Source organism: Symphalangus syndactylus, chromosome 22 (genome assembly GCF_028878055.3).
Source record: "Symphalangus syndactylus isolate Jambi chromosome 22, NHGRI_mSymSyn1-v2.1_pri, whole genome shotgun sequence".
NCBI lineage: Eukaryota > Metazoa > Chordata > Mammalia > Primates > Hylobatidae > Symphalangus > Symphalangus syndactylus.
In genome coordinates, this window is record NC_072444.2 from 40,503,727 (window position 1) to 40,527,291 (window position 23,565).

The 23,565-nt window shown below is 40.2% G+C and overlaps 1 protein-coding gene and 1 non-coding gene across 5 annotated transcripts in view; one reads left to right on the plus strand and one right to left on the minus strand.

Moving 5' to 3' along the window:
* Positions 1-23,565, minus strand: part of ARHGEF4 (Rho guanine nucleotide exchange factor 4) — a 202,460-nt gene that overhangs the window by 99,978 nt on the left and 78,917 nt on the right. For 2 of the 4 annotated variants that reach the window (XM_055262715.2, XM_055262718.1), the window contains one exon: positions 13,111-13,416. The exons of 1 other annotated variant lie outside the window; for it this stretch is intronic. In XM_055262715.2, coding sequence (XP_055118690.1) covers positions 13,111-13,416 — 306 coding nt within the window. The remainder of the gene's footprint in view (positions 1-13,110; positions 13,417-23,565) is intronic. One more of the 4 variants, XM_055262716.2, reaches the window with a different exon arrangement.
* Positions 14,481-14,609, plus strand: LOC129472766 (small Cajal body-specific RNA 4). The gene has a single exon (XR_008654048.1). It is a non-coding gene; the product is annotated as a small Cajal body-specific RNA 4 (non-coding RNA).

Genomic DNA, 23,565 nt, shown 5'->3' on the forward strand with positions numbered 1-23,565 from the left:
AGACTTTAAAGCAGCTCTTATATCACCATGCTTTAAGAAGTAAGGGTGAACGCTTTTGACATAAATGAAAAATAATAGCAGATAAATAGATAAAAAATAAAATGGAGATGTTAGTAATGAAAAATATAAAATAACTAAAATAAAATCCAGTGGCAGAGTACAATTATAAAATGAGATGAAAAAGGAAATAATCAGTAAGCATGTAAATAGCTCAACAGAAATTATCCAATTGAAGAACAGAAAGAAAAGGTTGGGGGGGAAAAATCCCAATAGAACTTCAGGGACCTGTGTGACAACAACAAAGGTCTAACACTCTGTCATCAGAGTTCCAGAAGGAGAAGAGAGTGGAGTGCACAGCAATATCAAGAATAATTTCTGCAAACATCCCAAATATGATTCAAAACATTAACTTACAGACACAAGAGCCCAGCAAACTGCAAGCTGAAAAATCCAAGGAAATCAATGCCCCGAGACATCATAAACTGCTGAAAATTAGAGACAATGAAAAAATCTTAAAGCAGAAACCACAACAGATCATACATAGGGGAACATTCATTTGCATGACTGCGGATTTTTCATGGAGGCCAGAAAGAAGTGGAATAATGTTTGTAAAGTGCTAAATCACTGTCAGCCCAAAAATCTATATCCAGCAAAAGTATATTCAGGAATGAAGGTAAAATAAGAACATTATCACATGGAGAAAAACTAAGAGAAGTCATAGCCAGCATACCTGTTCTAAAGAAATGTTAAAGGAAGATCTTTGTACAAAAGGAAAATGATACCAGAGGGAAACTTTGAACTTCAGAAATGAAGGAAGAGTAACAGAAATAATAAATAGCTGGGTAAATATAACACACCATTTTTCTCCTCTTAAGTTTTAAAAAATATTTGACAGTTAAACACAAAATTATAATATTATCTAATGCAGTTTTCAATGTATGCAGATTTAATATACACGACAACAACAACATAAAGGAGGAGGTTAAAGGAACCTATGGGATGCAAGATGTCTATATTCCTTCCACTCAAAGTGGGAAAATACTAATTCTAACTAGATGGAAATGTTAAGGATGTATATTAATTCCTAGAGTTACTAAAAAAAACTATACAAAAAAACATATTTAAAAGCTCAATAACTAAGTTAAAATGGAGAACTAAAAAAATACCTAAATAATCCAAAAGGAAACAAAGCAATGAAAATCATAGAACAGAAAATGAATGATAACATGGTAAACCTAAATCCAAACACATCAATAAATACATTAAGTTTGAATACTCAAAGCACATAATCAGAAAAACAAATATTAAAATAATTAAGGAAAGAACATCTAACAATATGCTATCTACAAGAAACCTACTTTCAAAATAATGATAAAGGCAGGTAGAAAGTAAAAGGGTGAAAAAACGATGCCACACAAGTACTAATCAAAAAGAAAATGTGAATGGCTATATTAATATCAGACAAAACCAATTTCAGAGCAAGGAAAATTACCAGGGACACACAAGAACATAACATCATAAGAGTGAATTCACCAAGAAGACATATAATCCTAGATGTCCATGCATCTAACCACGGACACTCAAAATATATGAAGCAAAAATTTAATTTAAAGGAAAAATGGAAAATTTGCAATGATTCATTTCTGATTGGAAACTTCAGCACTTTTATCACAGTAATCAATAGAACAAATAGAGAAAAACAATGTAATAAACAAAAACAAGGTAATAGACAAAGTGAGCAACACCATCAACCAGTTGGAACTAACTGACATTTATAGAATAGCCATCCAACAGTAGCAGAATACCTATTATTTTCAAGTGCACATGGAACATTCACCAAGAGAGGCTATATCCTTGGTGATAATCATAATAATGAAATAAAAAAAAGTTTGAAAGTGTGAAATCATACAAAGTATGTTTCTCTATCACAATGGAATTGAACTATAAATCAGTAATAGAAAGGTAATTCTATTATTTTTCTTAAAAACGAAATCCTAATCTATTTAGAAATTAACACACTTCCAAAATAAAAACTCCACCGTATTTCCAGTGACTGCTTTGAAAACAGTGATCTAGTGCTCTGATTCACTCAACGTATGTACTATTATTCCTGCTGTTCAAACCCTTGCATGTTACACCATATTATTACTTGCTTCTTTTCATACTTTTTTCGGAATTATACCTGCAGTTTATATTTTTGTGTTTACACAAAAATATGGTTTATGTGCATCTGAGTAGTTGAAACTAGCAGAAACTACCAAACCAGCCAGGCACGGTGGCTCATGCCTGTAATCCCAGCACCTTGGGAGGCCGAGGCGGGTGGATCACGAGGTCAGGAGATCCAGACCATCCTGGCTAACATGGTGAAACCCCATCTCTACTAAAAATACAAAAAATTAGCTGGGCGTGGTGGCGGGCACCTGTAGTCCCAGCTACTCAGGAGGCTGAGGCAGGAGAATGGCGTGAACACGGGAGGCGGAGCTTGCAGTGAGCCAGTATCACGCCACTGCGCTCCAGCCTGGGTGACAAAGCAAGACTCCGTCTCAAAAAAAAAAAAAAACAGAAACTACCAAACCATATTTGACTCAACTAGTCAAATATACTCAACTAGTATATAATCTCTCTTTTCTATTAAATTATCAGGAATTATCTCTAGGCCTCCAAACCTTTTACAGTCAAAGAATCTTAGGCTTGGAATCCTCTCAAAATCTACTTTAATCCTGGTTAAAGGGAAACTGACCCTGTACACGTATTCATGCAGGCCACATCACATTTTATTTTCTTAAATAGTCATTTAAGCTTGTGACTACAGTTGACTCTTGAACAACATGGGTTTGAACTGCATGGGTTTACTTATACATGGGTTTTCTTCCACCTCTGCCACTTCTGAGACAAGACCAACTGCTCCTCTCCTTCCTCCTTAGCCTATGGAATGTGCAGATGATGAGGATGAAGAGCTTTACGACAACCCGCTTCCAGTGAATAAACAGTAAATATATTTTCTCTTCCCTCTGATTTTCTTAACATTTTCTCTTTCTCCAGCTTACTTTATGGCAACAATACTATATATACTACTTATAATATCTTACAACATACAAAATAAGTGTTAGACTGTTTATATTATCAACAAGGCTTCTGGTCAACAGTAGGCTATTAATAGTTAAATTTTTCAGGAGACAAAAATTATACATGGAACTGAGTATGGTGGCTCACACTTGTAATCTCAGAACTTTTGAAGGCCGAGGCGGGTGGATCACCTGAGCTCAGAAGTTTGAGACCAGCCTGGCGAACACGGTAAAATCCTGTCTCTACTAAAAATACAAACATTAGCCAGGCGTGGTGGCATGCACCTGTAATCCTAGCTACTCCGGAGGCTGAGGCAGAAGAATTGCTTGAACCCAGAAGGTGGAGGTTGCAGTGAGCCGAGATCACGCCACTGCACTCTAGCCTGGGGAACAGAGCAAGACTCCATCTCAAAAAAAAAAAAAATTATAAATGGATTTTCGGCTGTGTGGGTGGTTGGTACCCCGAACCCCTGCATGGTTTAAGGGCCAACTGAATATCCTTTTGACAAAATGTTTTCTCAGATCATTTCTCATATGGGTTACTTAAACATTCTCTAAGTCTTCCCTTCTTGTTCTACAGCAAATTTATCATGCCATTTTTATGTTAAAAATCATAAAAGGCTGCCTGCTGCTTATAGAATAAAGTCAAGATCTATTGGCATGGAGCCCAGAGTTCTTCAAATACTGTTTTCTGACTACTGTAACAACTCTTGCCATCCATCTCTCTACCACCAGGCACCTACTCACTACTTCCCTGATACTCCGTGAATTTTCATACTACCATCCGAGGTCAGGAGATCGAAACCATCCTGGCTAACACGGTGAAATCCTGTCTCTACTAAAAATACAAAAAATTAGTCGGGCATGGTGGCAGGCACCTGTAGTCCCAGCTATTCGGGAGGCTGAGGCAGGAGAATGGCGTGAACCCGGGAGGCAGAGGTTGCAGTGATGTTGCTATCCCCTCTATTTGAACTACGCTTCCCTGCTGAAACTTTATCCATTCTTAGGAAAGTGTCTCCTTTTATGCAAAATCTTTCCTTATGTTCCATCTACACAGAATTACCCACCTCCTCCTCTCTGTTAACAGTATTTTGTTGATATCACTGTAGCACCTGTATTGTTGTATAATTACTATACAAATCTTAGTACCTGGAAGTGGGATACAGCTATAACAAACACCTACAAATTTGGAAGTGACTTTGGAATTGGGCAGTAGGCAGAGGCTGGAAGAAAAGAAATAAAAAGAATACATACTAGAAAGGAAGAAATACCCCCTGCCCCCCATTTTACGGTGATATGGTTGCTTACATAGTTTCCTGTAATCTATAAAAAACAACAACCTTTGAACTAACAAATGAATTCAGCAGAGTCACAGGATACAATATCAACACACAAAAATCAATCACATTTCCATATACTAAAAATCAACTTGTGGAAAACGAAATTTAAAACACAATATTTTTAATAGTTCCTAGGAAAATTAAATCCAAAGTATACATTTTAAAAATGCAGAGGATCTGTATGCAGAAAATTACAAAATTCTGACAAAAGAAGTTAAAGAAAACCTAAATAAATGAAAAGATATACCTGTATTCTTGTGTTTGGAGACAAAACATAATGAAGATGACAGTTTTCCATAAATTAATTTGTAGGTTTTCTGCAGTCTCATCAGATTCTCAGCAAAGCATTTGTAGACAAGACAAACTTATTTTCATATTTATTATTGGAAGGAACTAGCCATGGAACGCGTAAAACAATGTTGAAAAAAAAAGAAATATAGTGGAAGGACTCCATCTAATCAACATGAAGGCTCAGTACATAGCTATGAAGATCAAGACAGTGTGGCACTAGTGGAAGCATAGACACATGGATCGACAGTGCCAAACAGAGCCTAGAAACAGGCGTAAGTATATCCAACTGATTTCTGGCAAAGGTGCAAAAGTAATTCAATGAGGAATAATAACTCTTTTCAACAAGTGGTCCAACAGTATCCACAGGCAAAAAAGAAAAAAAAGAAGAAAAGAAACTTCACCTAAATCCCACAACTTACGCAGCGAGAAGAAACAATGAAATCATTTCCTTTTGCAGCAACATGGTTGCAACTGGAGGCCATTATCCTGGGGAAACTGACACAGGAACAGACAACCAAATACCACACGTTCTCACTCATAAGTGGGAGCTAAACATTGAGTACATATGGACACAAAGAAGACAACAACAGATTCTGGGGCCTACTTGAGGGTGGAGGGCAGGAGGAGGGTGAGGACTGAAAAACTACCCATCCGGTACTATACTTATTACCTTGGTGACAAAATAATCTGTACACCAATCCCTTGCAACACGCAATTTACCTATATAACAAACCTGCACATGTACCCCTGAACCTAAAATGAAAGTCAAAAAATGTAACTGGAAATCAATCACAAACTTAAATGTGAAAAGTACAATGATGAAACTTTAGAAAAAACAGAAGAAAATCTTTGAGACTTAGAGGTCACTGAAGAGTTTTTAGACATGATGCCAAAAGCACATCCATAAATGGAAAAAATTGATTAAGTAGACTTCAACAACATTTAAAAATTTGTTCTGTGAAGACTCTGGTAAGAAGATGAAAAAGCAAGCTACAGACTAGGTGATAATGTTTGTAAACCACAAATTCAACAAAGGACTAATATCTGGAATATGAATATATATAATACACAGACACATATACACTCTGTCTCTCAAAGATCAACATTAAAAGAATGCCTTGCCTTACCTCTCAATTGTTTGAGGGGAGAAAAGGAAAAGGCTATCCAGTTAGAAAACGGATAAAAGAATAGAAAAGACATTTCACCTAAACTGTTGTACCAATGGCAAATATGCACACGAAAATATTTTCTATATTATTGTGCCTTAGAACACAACCATTTCCAAAATGAGTTATCACTACACCACTATTACTATTATGGTAAAAATTTAAAAATAGCAAAAAAACAAATACTGATAAGAATGCTGAGAAACTGGATCATGCAAACATTACTGGTGGGAATGTAAAATGGTACAGTCCTCTCAAAAATAATGTGGAAGATTCTTATAAAACTAAACAGACAACTATCATATGACCCAACAATTGTACTCTTGGGCATTTACCCTAGAGAAATGAAAACATATGTTATTAAACATATTATTTATAATAGCCCAAACCTGGAAACAATCTAGATGTCTTCCAATAGGTGAATGATTAAACAAGTTGTACATCCAGGCCATGGAATACTGTCAGCAACATACATGCAGCCACTTTGTTGCCACATTATAATATTCAAGATGCCCAGTTTTCAACAAAAAATTATGATACAAAGGCCGGGCACAGTGGCTCATGCCTGTAATCCCAGCACTTTGGGAGGCCGAGGCGGGCAGATCACGATGTCAGAAGATCGAGACCATCCTGGCTAACATGGTGAAACCCCATCTCTACTAAAAATACAAAATTAGCTGGGCATGGTGGCGAGTGCCTGTAGTCCCAGCGACTCGTGAGGCTGAGGCAGGAGAATGTTGTGAACCCGGGAGGCAGAGCTTGCAGTGAGCCTAGATCGCACCACTGCACTCCCGCCTGGGTGACAGAGTGACACCAGAGCGACACTCTGTCTCAAAAAAAAATATATATATATGATACAAAGAAACAAGAAAGTGTGGCCCACTCAGGGAAAGAAAAGAAATGAACAAGAACCATCCCTGAGAAAGCACAGGGTCTTCTTACTAGACAAAGACTCTAATCAACTTTTAAATATGCTTAAAGAGCTAAGTGAAATAAAAACCACTAAAGGAACCAAAAGAATGATGTCTCATCAAATGGAATACCAATAAAGTATTAAAAAAACAGGTAAAAGTTCTGGAGTTGAAAAGTACATTGTTGAAAAGTACAATAACTAAAATTCAATGTAACATGTCTGAGTAGGCAGAAAAAAGAATCAGTGGATTTGAAGATGGCCAATTGAGATTTTCCAATATGAAGGAAAGAAGCATGGAGAAAATTAACAGAACCTAAGAGAAGCATGAAGAAAATTAACAGAACCTAGGGCACCATCAAGCACACCAACATACCTATAATGGAATCTCAAAAGAAAGAGAGAAAGGCCAGACACAGTGGCTCACACCTGTAATTCCAGCACTTTGGGGGGCCGAGGGGGGCAGATCACCTGAGGCCAGAAGTTCAAGACCAGCCTGACCAACATGGAGAAACCCCATCTCTACTAAAAATAGAAAAAAATTAGCTGTGCCTGGTGGCACATGCCTGTAATCCAAGCTACTTGGGAGGCTGAGGCAGGAGAATCGCTTGAACTTAGGAGGTGGTGGTTGTGGAGAGCCAAGATTGCACCATCGCACTCCAGCCTGGGCAACAAGAGTGAAACTCCATCTCAAAAAAAAAAAAAAAAAAAAAAAAAAAAAGAAAAAAGAAAGAAAGAAAAAAATCAGAAAGAATTGCGGAAAATTCTAAATGTGATAAAGTACATGAATCCACACATCCAAGAAGCTCAGTGAACTCAATGATGGATAAGCATAAAGACTCACACGGAGACACATTGGAATAAAATAGCTGAAAGCCAAAGACAAAAAGTGATTCTTGAAATCAGCAATAGAGAAGTAATTCACCATGTACAAGGGATTCCAAATAAGATTAACAGCTGATTTCTCCTCAGAAACCAAGGAGGCCAGAGGCAGTGGGATGACACATATAAAAGAGGGAAAGAAAAAAAAACGTTCAGCAGGAATTATATATCTGGGAAAACTGTACTTCAAAAATGAATGGAAAAATTATCCCATGCAACTAATAACCAAAAGAGAGCTGGAGTGTCTATACCAGCACCAGACAAAATAGATTTTAAGTTGAAAACTGCTATAAAGACAAAGAAATACATTATAGATTGATTAAAAAGTCAGTTCATCCAGAAGATATAACAATTACAAACATATGTACCTACCAACTGAGCAACAAAAATTGACAGAAATCATGTGAGAAATAGTTCTGCGATAATAGCTGGAGACTTCAACACTCTTTCAATAATAAATGGACATAAGGTCAATGAGGAAATAGAGGTCTTGAACAATACTATAAACCAATTAAAACTAACAGACATATACAGAACACTAAACCAAACAACAATAGAATACACATTCTTCTCCAGTACACATGGAACATTCTCCAGAAGAGACCATAAGTCTTTTACAGAAAACAAGTTTCAGTAAATTTTTTTTTTTTTTTTTTTTTTTGAGATGGAGTTTCACTCTTGTTGCCGAGGATGGAATGCAATGGCATGATCTTGGCTCACTGCAACCTCTGCCTCCTGGGTTCAAGCAATTCTCCTGCCTTAGCCTCCCAAGTAGCTGGGATTATAGGCATGCACCACCACGCTCAGCTAATTTTGTATTTTAGTAGAGACGGGGTTTCACCAGGTTGGTCAGGCTGGTCTCGAACTCCTGACCTCAAGTGATCTGCCTGCCTCAGCCCCCCAAAGTGCTGAGATTACGTGCATGAGTCACCATGCCCGGCCAGTAAATTTTAAAAGACTGAATTCATACGAAATATCTTTTCTGACTGCAATATAATGACGACACTAGACATCAATAGCAGAACGGAAAATTCACAAATATGTGGAAATTAATACAATATTAAACAGCCAGTGAGTCAAAGAAGAAATCATAAAATTTCACAAAAAAGAAAAGAAGAAATCACAAAATTAGAAAATACTGTGAGATGAATGAAAACAAAAACACAACCTATCAATACTTATGGATGCAGTGAACGCTATGCTGAGAGGGAACTTTCTAGTTGTAAAAGCCTAAATTAAAAAAGAATTTCTCAGATCAATAGTCTAATTTTACATCTTAAACAACAAGAAAAAGAAGCACAAACTAACCTCAAAGCTAATAGATGGAAGAAAATAATAAAGATGAAAGTAGAGACACATTAAATATAGTAATAGAAAAACAATAGAGGCCAGGTGCAGTGGCTCATGCCTGTAATCCCAGCACTTTGGGAGGCTGAGGTGGGCGGACCACTTGAGCCCAGGAGTTGGAGACCAGCCTGGGCAACATGGTGAAACCCTGTCTCTACCAAAAATACCAAATACCAGTCCCATAACTGAGTCTCTAAATAAATAAATGAATAAATAGATAAAAAATTAAAAATGGAATAAAAATAAGAAAAATAATAGAGAAAATCAAGACAACCAAAACCAGATTCTGTGAAAAGACTAACAAAATTGATAAGCATTTAGCTATACTGGGTAAAAAAAGAGAAAATACAAATTACTAAAATTAGAAATGAGAGTGGAAGCATTACTACTGATGTCACAGGAATTTAAAAGGATTATAAGAAAACACTATGGACAATTGTATATCAACAGATTAGATAATGTAGATAAAATAGAGAAATTCTTAAGAAAAACACAAGCCAAATGACTCAATAAGAAACATAAACTTTGGCCAGGCGCAGTGGCTCATGCCTGTTATCCCAGCACTTTGGGAGGCTGAGGCGGGCAAATCACTTGAAGTCAAGAGTTTGAGACCAGCCTGGCCAACATGGGGAAACCCTGTCTCTATCAAAAAATACAAAAATTAACCATGCATGGCAGTGCATGCCTGGAGTCCCAGGTACTCAGGAGGCTGAAGCAGGAGAATCGCTTGAACCCAGGAGGTGGAGGTTGCAGTGAGTCAAGATCATGCTGCTGCACTCTAGCCTGGGAAACAGAGTGAGACTCCGTCTCAAAACAAAACAAGAAGAAATATAAACTCTGAACAGGTCTATGACAAGTAAAGAATTGTTTTTTCACCAGCCTGACGCTAAAAGAAAAGAAAAAAGAATTGAATCAGTAATCAGAAACCCCGCAACAAAGAAAATCCCAGGACCAGAAAGCTTCACTGGTGAACTATACAAGATATTTAAAGAAGAATCTTTCTCAAACGCTTCCAAAAAATAGAAGAGGAGAGAGCACTTCCTAACTCATTCTGTAAGACCAGAATCACTCTGATACCAAAGCCAGAGAAAAACATCACAAGAAAAGAAAACTGCAGATCAATACATATTCAATGTAATATACCACATTAATAGGTCAAAGAAAACACGCATGATTATCTCAGTTGATGCAGAAAAACCATCATCAAAATTGATCATGCACTTAAAAAATCCAGCACCCTTTCATGATAAAAACACTAGAAATAGAAAGGAACCTTAACATGATAAAACGGTATTTGTGAAAAACACACAGCTAACATCATACTCAATAGTGAAAGACTGAAAACTTTAATCCTAAAACCAAGAAGACAAGGACACCCCATTTCACCACTTCTGCTCAACATTGTTATGTACGTTCTACCCAGAGCAAGTACGGGAAAAAAGAGAAATCAAAGGCATCTAAACTGGAATGGAAGAAGTAAAATAACCTATTTTTATAAATGATGTAATCTTATACATAGAAATTTCCAAAGAATCCACAAAAATATTATTATAGCTAATAAATGAATTCAGCAACGTTTCAGGAATCAATTGTATTTTTATGCTCCAGCAATGGATAATCCCAAAATGAAGCTTTTAAAAATTTCCATTTATGATGTCATCGAAAAGAATAAAATACTTAGGAAACATTTTAACCAAGGATGTGCAAGACTTTTTACAGTGAAAACCACAAAACACGGCTGAAAGCAATTCAAGAACACCTCCCAAACACGGAAAGACACCCAGTGTTCATGGATTTGAAGACTTAATATTATATTAATATGGCACCACTCTCCCAAGTGATCTACAGATTGAATGCAATCCTATGGAAATCCCAAGGGCCTTTTTTTATTTGCAGAATTAGAAAATTAATTATAAGATTCATATGAAATTGCAAGGTCCAACAAATAGCCAAAACAATTTTGAAAAAGAACAAAGAAGACTCTCACATTCCAATTTCAAAACTTATTATAAAACTGTGATAATCAAAACAATGTGGTACTGACATAAAGACAGACATATAAGTTAATAGGATAGAATTGAGAGTCAAAAATATACCCACACATCTAAGGTTATTTGACTTTTTATTTTTTTGAGACAGGATCTCACTCTGTCACCCAGGCTGGAGTGCAGTGGTGCGGTCTTGGCTCACTGCGACCTCCGCCTTCCAGGTTCAAGCAATTCTCCCACCTCAACCTCCTGAGTAGCTGGGAGTACACAGGTGCGTGCCACCACACCGGCTAATTTTTGTATTTTTAGTAGAAACAGGGTTTCACCATGTTGTCCAGGCTGATGTTGAACTCCTGGCCTTAAGTGATCCGCTGCCTCGGCTTCCCCAAGTGCTGGGATTACAGATGTGAGCCATCGCGCCTGGTGGGTAAGTTGATTTTTGACAAGGATGCCAAGACCATTCAGTAAGGGACAGAATAGTCTCTTCAACACATGGTGTTTGGATAACTACATATCCGTGTGGAAAATATTAAAATTGGACCTCTATCTCATACCATACAAAAATTAAATCAAAATGGATCGAAGACCTAAATTTAAAAGCGAAAGGTATAAAACTCTTAGACAAAAACAGAGGTAAATTTCATTACTTGGATTTGGCAATAGATTCTTAGGTATGACATCAAATGCACAAGCAACAACAAAAAAATAGATAAAGTAGATTTCATCAAAATTAAGTACTTATGCATCAATGGGTACGATAAAAAAAGTGAAAGGCACTCTACAAATGGGAGAAAATATTTGCAAATGACATATCTTATAATGGTCTTACATTCAGAATATGTAAAGAATTCCAGGCCGGGCGCGGTGGCTCATGCCTGTAATCCCAGCACTTTGGGAGGCCAAGGCCGGTGGATCACTTGAGGCCAGGAGTTTGAGACCAACCTGGCCAACATGGTGAAACTCCGTCTTTACTAAAAATACAAAAATTAGGTGGGCATGGTGGCAGGCGCCTGTAATCCCAGCTACTCAGAAATGGATAAAGAGCTACTCAGGAATGGATGTATGTGTGAACAAAGTGAGACAAGTACTGTATAATTGCATAACGAAATGTGACTTAGCCATACAAAGAAATAAAGTATTGATATGTGCTATGACATGGATGAAACACGATGCTAAGTGAAAAACGCCAGTCACAAAAGGTCACGTATTATGTAATTCCATTTATATGAAAAATCCAGAATAGGAAGACCCATAGAGACAGGAAGCAGGCGAGTATTTCCAGGGTCTGGGGAGGGGAAATGGGGAGTGACAACTTAATGGGAATAGGGTTTCCTTTAGAGGTGATGAAAATGCCTTGGAGCTGGACAGAGGTGGTGGTCGCAAAAGATAGTGAATGAATATACTAAATGCCAATGAATTCTTCACTTTAACATGGTTAATTCTACATTATGCGAATTTCACCTCAGTTTTAAAAAGTGAGTCTTCAAGGATGAGGTGAGACTCAGAGATGTGTACTTTGCAAACACTTGATAATAAATGTTGCTATTTATAATTGGAAAAAACAAGAAACTCTTGTCAAAGATTGGGTAAATGGCATGATGTCTACACCATTAATTTACTTTTTAGTAGGCTGTCGGTTTCATGCAAAAAATCATGTTGTCAAAGTGTCCTAGAGACAAAATTGAATGGACAGTGTAATGACTTTAGTTAATTTGGTTAAGACTGTCATATTGAAATGTTCTGAGCCTCTGTGTGTGGCAGAGCCAATGCTAGGGCAGTGTCTAATCATGTCGGGCACACAGCAGGCACTCATTAAATGGCAGTCTTCTCTGCACTGCTACCTTGCATGGAGCTGGCCACAGCTAGAGACATACTACAGAGAAGGAAGAGGGGGCCCTGGCTTCTGTGGCTCTGGGGAATGCGCTGCTCAAAGTGTCTCTCTTGCAGGCCCTCGACTGCAGTACTGGGTGTGGCCCAGGCAGCATGCTGTAATCCAAGGGGGCCCAGGGTGACAAGTTACATCACAGGAGAGTCAGGCGAAAGCTCAGGAAGCAACAGGCAGCTGCAGAGAGAAGGGGATACCAGATCAAGTCTGAGGACTCCTGGCCGGGAACGGCTTACCTTGTCTCCATCTTTGTGCACTGCCCCTATGTGCAGCCTCCTTTCGACGTGGGCCTGCTTCTGCAACTTCTTTCTCTGTGTCTTCTCCAGCCACAGGTCATCCACACTGATGGGTGAGCGGTGAGGGATGCCCCTAGGCTGTGAAGGAGCCTCCCCGCGCACAGTCTCTGCAGAGATGCAGAGGAGGGCCCATGTCACCATCTCAGTGGTGAAGCAGGGCTTCTGGGCAGGCTCCATGTGGAAAGCCTTCTGACTGTGAGAGCAACTGGGCTTCTCACCTGCTGGTTCTTCCCAGGGCATGTGGTTCTGGAGAGCAGAGAGAACGGGTCAGGGGTCAGAGGTCAAAGGACATATCAACTAGGAAAACGCTGTCCTTCCTCTGCCCAGTTCCTTTTGGGTATAACACTATGTTTTGGTTAATTTTCAAAGTACAGAGTCCAGTGAAATACTTTATTCACAGTCATTTTGGAAAATGTGAAGATTAGGAACAAAACAAATTTTGTCTCTGTTAAAATGTCTACTTTCAAGAGTATTTTTTTTTAAAATCCAGTCTTCTATTTTGATCAAAGAATTAGGCCTTGAAAGTAATTACTGAACTTGGCATGCTCATTAGAAATACTTTTTAAAGGCCAGCAACTGGGGTAAAAGCTCCTGTTTAAACAACATCCCTTATGAACAAAACTGAAGCAGAAGCACACTTCCAGAGCCCAATACCTCTTCCAGCTTGACTTGGATGCTCACTGAAATGCAGGCATGACTCCACCTCACCCACATTGCCACCACCATCCCTGGTTGCCATTATGCACCAGGCACCTTAAGGATTTCAAAATAAAATATGTCCCCACTAGCAGAATAGTTAGGCCTGTGTTGGCATCACCAGCATCTCTGTTGTTTGGAATTTGCCACTGGGAGAAGAAACCCTTTTCTTCACACATGTTGTCCAAGTTTAACGACCCCCTAGGCCCACCTCATGAACACCTACTTTGTACCAGCAACCTCTGTGGAATGGCATCCCCAATCACTCTGTGTGTACTGTTTGCTAAAAACTAAGGTGAAATTTCTTTTAAGTATTTCAAGAGTCTACCTTAAAAATGTATCTATGCTGTTGGGAGGCCAAGGCGGGCAGATCACGAGGTCAGGAGATTGAGACTATCCTGGCTAACACAGTGAAACCTCGTCTCTACTAAAAATACAAAAAAATTAGCTGGGCGTAGTGGCGGGCGCCTGTAGTCCCAGCTACTCGGGAGGCTGAGGCAGGAGAATGGCGGGAACCCGGGAGGCAGAGCTTGCAGTGAGCCGAGATTGCGCCACAGCACTCCAGCCTGGGCAACAAAGCGAGACTCCGTCTCAAAAAAAAAAAAAATTTCTATACTGGAGGACTAATGAGGCTGGGTCTGATGAGGCAAGATTTTGCTGACACATTGCTCCTAGAAAAAATGGTTGGCAAGAGCAGCCCTCACTGGAGACAATCACAGGGCTGACTGTTCTACCCAACACTCTACTCCAGTAGTACAGGAGACTGTTTTTGCTATAATTTCTTACTGATGTATCAGTTGGAGAAAAGTGGGTATGCTTACTTAATATTGGATCTTGGGTTTTGCCTCTTAAATATCTCTTGCTGAACAGAATATGATGCTTATTTTGTAGGTAAGTACATGGAAAATGAAGTTCTTATTTTAAATTAAGCTCCTTGATAGAATTTATTTTTATGGTAGAAATTGTAGGGGGTCCTTATTCTGGAAGTGATTAGATGTATTTGGGAGATCACAGCATTTTGCATAAGAATTTTCTACAAGATTAGGATTTAATTATAGATTCTCTGATTAATCTGAGGTATTCTAAAATTAAAAATGTACACATATGCATATGTATACAGTGAAAGAGAGAGAGATGGAGGAAGAGAAACTGGATGGCTGGATAATTATTACATAATGGTTTTGGGGTACAGCCTGGGAATTAAGACTTTTTCTAGCTCTCCAGGTAATTCTAATGTGCGGTCAAGGTTGCAAACCACTGATCTAATGTGTTTATTTGAGCTCCCAAATATTGCCCTACATTTAAAAACTATTTTCAGCTAGTTCTTTCTCCCCAAGTACCTTGTGGATCAGAAACAGCTGGTGTCTTCTCCCTTAGAAACTCAAACAATTTAAGCGACATGCCTCCAGAGCAAGTCCTTGCCCAGAGGCACCCAGCTGGTTCCTCCGGGCTATGCAGCAACAGATAGACCATATTCCTGGGAATGGGTGAAAAATGGATTTCTGAGCCCTGAGGGAATGGTTGGCAATTTGTGTCTAAAATGCCCTCCAGGGAATTCTGAGGCAAGGCTAGTCTGAGAATTACTGTACTAGAGAGACAGATAGATTAGAGACAGGCAAGGTAGCTCAGGCTGTCCTGGTGGTCCTCATGTGTCCTAGGGGAGAGGGCCAGAGAGCAGACTTTGGGGTGAGATAATCTGAGTTTGACTAAAGGAACTTTTGTCCTTCGTTGTATTCCCAAAAGAGCAGCATTAAGAAATGATGAGATGATGGTAGAAGAGAAAGTTCAAGAAAATCTGGAAAGGGTAAGTAGACGTAGGAGGGGTAGATGGTGCTGCAGAGCACAGGAAGCTATCTAAAGAAATGCAGATGACTTGGAGTTCGCAGGGAAGGAAGCAGGCAGAGGTTCTGGTTTAAAGTTTGTAAGTGTGACCCTCAGTTAAGGTCCCAGCACAGTCAGCCTTGTGCATACTACACAGAGTATATACAGCAGGCAGAGGTTCTGGTTTAAAGTTTGTAAGTGTGACCCTCAGTTAAGGTCCCAGCACAGTCAGCCTTCTGTATACTACACAGAGTATATACAACTGTGTATACTCCCCTTTCCATTTCTTCTTCCCTCAAACTGCCAGCCAAGATCAAACACGTGAGACTTATGGTCCTGAATAACTGAACAAGAATCTCCAGCTTGAGGGGACCACGGACTTACTGGTGAAAACAGTGGAGAGGTTTGGGATGAAAACAGCGTAACAAGAAAACCTGCGTGGTAAACAGGCAGTGACTCAGCACCCTGCTTCATTCTTTCCCGGTATAATCCTGTATCTCCTCAATAAGTGACTGGAGGATACCGCTCTGGAGAAACTGACCCACCTCAGAGAAGAGACCTCTAAACATTGACTTATAAAATAAGCAACTTCTCTTTTAAAATCACTTGATAGGAAAGCACACTAGCTGATTAGCTCCACACGTGCCCACATAATACCTAAACAGATATTTGGTGTCTTACTCCGAAATAAATATGAAATTCACCCAAGGATTGCTAGGCATTTAGGAAAAACCTTCAACACACTAAAATGACCAAAATAAACAAATAGGGAAAAAAACTAGGAAAGAGAAAATGTAAAGGATAGAAGAAAACTTCAAAATAACTGAAATTAATAACCTGAAGAAGAAAAAGGAAGACACTGAAATCATTAAACAAGAACAGTATGCTATGAAAAAAAATAAAACAGGAAACTTCCAATTCTGGACAAGATGGCATAGACACACTTCTTCCTGTTTGTTTCACTAAGCACAGCTAAAAACCTAAGACATTATGCATAAAACAAAGATACAAAAACAAAGACATCTGAATGGTGGAGAGAAGAAAGCAAACCAGCTAGGGATCATAAAATACAAAGAACAACACACCAGGGAGTTCCCTAGGTTTTCTTTTGCCGCATATATACCACTCATACATGCTTCCTATATGGATGCTGAACAGTCTTGCTGGAGCTGTCACTAGGTCCAGATAGAAAAGCTCCAACAGAAACCTGCATTCTCTAGCTAAAGGACCAGCCTAGCAAGACAGAAAACTTTTAGACAAATGCTCTACCCAAACATTAGGTAAAAACCATGAAACACACCCGTCTCCCTCACACCCCAGCAAAGCCTGAGTGAAGAACTCCCAACCCCACCTGTCATGGGTCACATATGTCCCCGAGCCAAATGGTGTGAGAGAAGGCTGATGGGAAAGCTTGAACTTTCTTCCCCTGCCAGTGTTAGTGAGGCCCTCCACCAGCTGTCTGTGAAGACAATGTGTGAAGCCAGTCTTCTATCCTCTACCTGGTGTCAGTGAGGCATTCCTCCCCTGCCCTGCTACAGTAATGCAGGAGAAGGCCTGCTAGAGAGCCAGCACTTTCACCACCAGCTAGCATTCACAAGGCCTCCTGATCCCACTGACAGAGCAGGAGTATGACCATCTTGGACAAGCACCCACTGCCATTCTAAAGTCCACCTTGATCAAAAACTGCCTAAATCTAAAGGGCATCAGCTAAGATCAGCATGACCATAAACCACAAATAACGTCTCTGACCAGAAACATTCCAAACCCCTCCCCAACCAGAGACATGCCAACCCCAAGATAATCTCTCCTCCAGCCAGAGAGATGTCAGCCCTAATATAATCTCCCCTCCAACTGGAGACATTCCAACCCCCACCATAAACTTCTCCCCCCAACAGAAATATTCCAAGCCTGTAATACGCTCTCTCACCAATACATACTCTTAGTCTGTAAGAGAGAGTGCTCCTGACCAAAAAATCAGCCAGAAGCTCCTCTCAGGTTTATTTTCCAAAATAAACCTGTCTTTGACTGTTGAGCCACTTTTTGTGTTTCTTTCCTCTTTAACTCTTACACCAAGCTATCGGTGCAAGCTTGGTGTAAAATCTTAACTCTCATCCCTGCCCATTAGTAAATGAGACACCCATCCTTGCATAAGGTGTCAATAGAGGCCAATAAAGGAATGTAGGGTTTCACCCAAACCTGGAAGTAATGAGGTAGTGCCCACCTTCCCACACCAAAGTGGAGTCAGAGGTGGTTTTCCAAAACAAGATTTAAATAAGATACAAAGACTCCACTCCCCAAAATATCCAGAATAAAATAGAAACTCATTAATCATAACAAGAACAGGGAAAATCTCAACTTGAATAAAAAAGAGAGTCAACAGACACCAGCACGGAGAAGACAGAGGTGCAGGAATTATCAAACAAAGATTTTAAAGCAGCCATCATAAAAATGCTTCAAAAAGCAATACAAATACTCATGAAACAAATGAAAAATAGAACAGCTCAGAAAATGTAAACTCTTAGCAAAGAAATAGAATATACAAAGAATATCTAAGTGGAAATTATAGAATTGAAAAATATAGTAACGGAAATAAAAAGTTTAGTGGATGGGCTTACAGGAGAATGGAGAGGATAAGAGGATCAGTGAACTTGTAGATGGAAGAGACAGAATTATACAATCTGAACAACAGAGAGAAAACAGACCGAAGAAAGAAAGAAAGAAAGAAAGAAAGAGAAAAGAAAGAAAGAGAAAAGAAGGAAAGAGAAAAGAAAGAGAAAGAAAAGAAAGAAAGAAAGAGAAAGAAAGAAAGAAAGAGAGAGAAAGAAAACCAAACAAATAGAGCATCATGGACCTGTGAGACTGCAAAGAAAGATCAAACAATAGATAACTGGAGTCCAAAAGAGAGAGGAGAAAGTGGGTTGGGGTGAAAAAGTATTTAAGGAAATAATGTTCAGAATTTCCTAAATTTGGCCAAAGATATAAACCCATAGATATAAGAAGGTGTGCAAAGTCCACATAGTATAAATCCAAAGAAATCCACATGAAGAAGAAACATAAGCAAACTTCTGAAATCTAAGGACAAATAAAAAATATTGAGAGCAGTGAGAGGGTAAAAAGACACCTTCCTTATAAGACAAAAACATTTTAAACGGCATCAGACACCTGGAGGCCAGAAGGAAGTGACATAAAACTTTTCAAGTGTCACTTTTCAAGAAAATAACTATTAACTTAGAATATTTTATCCAGTGAAAATATTCTTCAGTAATGAAGGGAAAATTGAGACATTCTCAAAGAAAGGAAGAATGAGAGAATTTATTGCCTGCAGATCTACCCTTAAAGAATGGCTAAAGGAAGTTCTTGCATTAATTTTTAAATAAACTGTGAGATTTAGGTCAAAGTTTTTCTTTTTTTGCTTTGGATGTCCAAACGATCCAACATTGTTTCTCAAAAAGACTATCCATTGAATTGCTTTTGCACCTAAAAATTGGTGGGTATACTTGTATGGGTCTATTTCTGTGTTCTCTATTCTTTTCCATTACTCTATGTAATTTTCCCTCCCCCAATACTACATGGTCTTGATTACTTTATGTAATAAGCATGAATTAATATCAATTATTGATTCCCCTCACTTGATTTTTCTTTCTCAAAATTGTTTTAACTATTTTAGGGCATGTATCTCTCCATACAAATTTTAGATTATAAACATTTTAAAGGCTAGAAAATGTTCATTCTCTCTCTCTCTCTCAGACACACACACACACACACACACACACACACACACACTTAGAACTCCTAAGCAGAAAAAGTATGTTGGAATCTTGCCACCAAAGTTAGAACTGTGGCTGGTAGACAGGAAAGCTATCCAGCATTCATTGTATAAAGTGGATATTACACCCAGCAGAGACCTAGGAAATCACCTGGTCCAATCCTTGATAGACAAGGAAACTGGGTCCCAGTGTGGTCTTAACCAAAGGCTCACAGTCAGGTCAGAGTGGGTATTAAAACACTCACAGGACTTCTGAATTTCCAGTCTCCTCTGATTCCTCTTGCCCACCCACAGCTATTTCTGTCCTGCTCTCTCTTGGTCTTGGTGTCCTTCCTAAGCCCCTTCAGCCAGGGGCAAAATCCTGTATGCATGCCTTCAGCAGACGCTGGAGCCTGCTTCCCCTGGAATCAAAGGCTCTCTGCCCCCAAACCTGAAATCCCAGAGGAAAGAAAATCTCTAAATGCAGACAGCACCTTTCACACCAGAGGACTGCCTTGTGCTGGTCTGCATCATACACACACGTAGAAATGCCCCACGGTCCGGGCGGATCACAAGGTCAGGAGTTCGAGACCAGCCTGGCCAACAGAGTGAAACCCCCTCTCTACTAAAATTATAAAAGATTAGCTGGGTGTGGTGGCGGGTGCCTGTAATCCCAGCTACTTGGGAGGCTGAGGCAGGAGAATCACTTGAACCTGGGAGCTGGAAGTTGCAGTGAGCCGAGATCATGCCACTGCCCGTGACAGTGTGAGACTCGGTCTCAAAAAAAAAAAAAAAAAGGGAAGTACACCACGGTCTCACAGGTGGGAGGTGAAACTGTGGAGGGTTAAATTCTACAGCAATCTATAGGTGAGGAAAACAATCCTATCAAGACTGCAGCTAGGCCGGGTGCGGTGGCTCAAGCCTGTAATCCCAGCACTTTGGGAGGCGGAGGCGGGTGGATCACGAGGTCAGGAGATCGAGACCATCCTGACTAACACGGTGAAACCCCGTCTCTACTAAAAGCACAAAAAAATTAGCCGAGTGTGTTGGCGGGCGCCTGTAGTCCCAGCTAGTCGGGAGGCTGAGGCAGGAGAATGGCGTGAACCCGGGAGGCGGAGCTTGCAGTGAGCCGAGATCGCACCACTGCACTCCAGCCTGGGCGACAGAGTGAGACTCTGTCTCAAAAAAAAAAAAAGAAAAGAAAAGAAAAAAAAGAAAGACTGCAGCTAAAGCATCAGGCACCAATGGGGATGGCAAGACTGAGGGGATTCCTCCACGTTACTAACATATGAGGCTGGACCTTCCAGGGCTCTATGGCTTCCTCATCAGTTAAGACTTGGTTCAAATGTCAGGCCCAAAATCTCCAAGCCAAGAGTGCCCCACCGTCAAACCTCTCAACTCTCTTTCCCATTTCCTTTTATCTGAAATGCTCTTACTCACTCACTAATTTATTGACTGTTGCATGCTGTCCTGCTGTGAGGATGGACATCCTGCTGTATTATTCAGTACAGTGTCCACTGCATCTAGAACACTGCCCGCCCACAAGTGGCACTCAGTGAGCTGAGTTTATCGACTTGATGACCATGTGAGAGGAACTGGTCAGCAATGCTTACCGTACAGCTACAATGATTAGGATACTGTGTCAGTAGAAGGATGGACAAACAGATGAATGGAACACAAATGCCAGTTATAGGCATCTCAGAGACCTACATGCAATAAGCAAGGCCGTGAAAGTTTTTAAGAAGGTAATTTAAGGGATTCTCTTCATGACCTCGGGGTAGAGAAAAGATGGATACACTTGACAACATTAAAATTGAGAATTTCTGTTCATCAAAAGATATCATTATGGCCAGGCGCGATGGCTCACGCCTGTAATCCCAGCACTTTGGGAGGCTGAGGTGGGTGGATCTCTTGAGCTCATGAGTTTGAGACCACCCTGGCCAATATGGCAAAACCCGTCTCTACTAAAAATACGAAAATTAGCTGGGTATCGTGGCTCACGCCTGTAGTCCCAGCTATTTGGGAGGCTGAGGTGGGAGAATTGCTTGAACCCGGGAAGCAGAAGTTGCAGTGAGCCAAGATCATGCCACTGCACTCCAGCCTGGGTGACAGAGCAAGACTCCATCTCAAAAAAAAAAAAAAAAAAAAGACAAGCCACACAAAATGGGAAATATTTGTGGCACATTTACCAACAATGCAATTCTATCCAGAATCAGTAAGAGAAAGACAACCCCAAAACAAACGGATGACAGACTAGGAGAGACATGTCCCACAAGAGAGTGAGAAAAAAAAAATATCTGAGGAATATGAGCCCTTTAAATTATCAGGCCCAAAACCAAAAGGCATTTAAGATGTAATATCTCACTCCCCCTCAGCTAATAGCTACCTCTTGGAGCCACTTGCTATGTGGACTCTAAACTAACTCACTCTGAGTAGCCATAAAATGCCACACACCTTATAGTTCAACAAGGTATAGCCAATCACCAGCCAGTGTTACTTCCATACACCAGTAAGAATTCCTGATAAACAACATTTGTACTCACTCCCTCTCCTGATTCCTCCTTTTTTTCTTTAAAAAATGTGAGCCTCTCTTTTGTTCTCTGGAGGACTCTCCAAGGCAACTTGGAAGTGTGTCCCGGGCTGCAGTCCTCAACTTCTGTGCTGAATAAACTCTTTTTTTTTTTTGAGACAGAGTTTCACTCTTGTTGCCCAGGCTGCAGTGCAATGGTGCAATCTCAGCTCACCACAACCTCCACCTCCCAGGTTCAAGCGATTCTCCTGTCTCAGCCTCCCAAGTAGCTGGGATTACAGGCATGCACCACCATGCCCAACTAATTTTTGTATTTTTTAGTAGAGACAGGGTTTCTCCATGTTGGTCAGGCTGGTCTGAACTCCTGACCTCAGGTGATCCTCCTGCCTTAGCCTCCCAAAGTGCTAGGATTACAGGCTTGAGCCACTGCGCCTGGCCTGAATAAACTCTTTTTAAACTAGATTCTGACCTTTTTGATTATTTTAGTTTGACAAGGGTATCTAGAGTGTCGAAAAGCACATACAAAGTTCCTTAGACCAGGTGCAGTGGCTCATGCCTGTAATCCCAGCACTGTGGGAGGCCAAGGCAGGTGGATCACTTGACCTCAGGAGTTCGAGACCAGCCTGGCCAACATGGTGAAACCCCATCTCTACTAAAAATACAAAAATTAGCTGAGCGTGGTGGCAAGCGCCTATAGTCCCAGCTACTCGGGAGGCTGAGGCAGGAGAATTGCTTGAACCCGGGAGGCAGAGGTTGCAGTGAGCTGAGATTGCACCACTGCACTCCAGCCTGGGTGACACAGGGGGACTTGGTCTCAAAAAACAAAAACAAAAACAAAAACAAAAGCTCCTTAGCGTGTTCAGACATCAGGAAAATGAAAACTAAAATCACAGTGAGATACTGCTACACACCTAGCAGAATGGCTAAAATTAAAAAGGCTGACAGTATCGACCAAATGTGAATGAGAACAGAGAGCAAAGGATACCCCTAATGAGAGAGTGTAATTTGATGCAATCACTTTGGAAAAATAATTTGACAGTATTTAGTAAGACTAAAGATATGCATCCCCCAAGGACACCCCTAAAATGCAACCCACAGAAATATACATGCACGTGCAGCAGGCCCCGACCCAAATGTTCACAGCAGCCCCAAACTGGGCACAACCCCCAAGTCCATCAGCAGCTCACTGAGAAATACAATGTGTTATGATGATTCAGAGCAATTCAACATGATGATGAGAGATCTCCTGACCTTGTGATCCACCTGCCCCGGCCTCCCAAAGTGCTAGGATTACAGGCGTGAGCCACCGCGCCCGGTCCACAGGATGATTCTTAATTAGAGCAGGGGAAGGCAGACACAAAATAGACTGAGTAAAGTTTAAAGCAATGTGTAAGATTTTGTTTCTATAAACCTCAAAACAGGCCACCCCCACACCCATGGTAATAAAGTAGTAACATGATAATGAAATGCAAGTGAACACCATGAGATGGGTCATAGTGGGTAGGGCAGGGAGGAGGAAGAGAGGTGGCAGGAAGGGGGCAGCGTGGGGGATGTGGTGTTTCATGACCTGGTGGAGGTCATCCGGTGTGTGTTGACAATATAT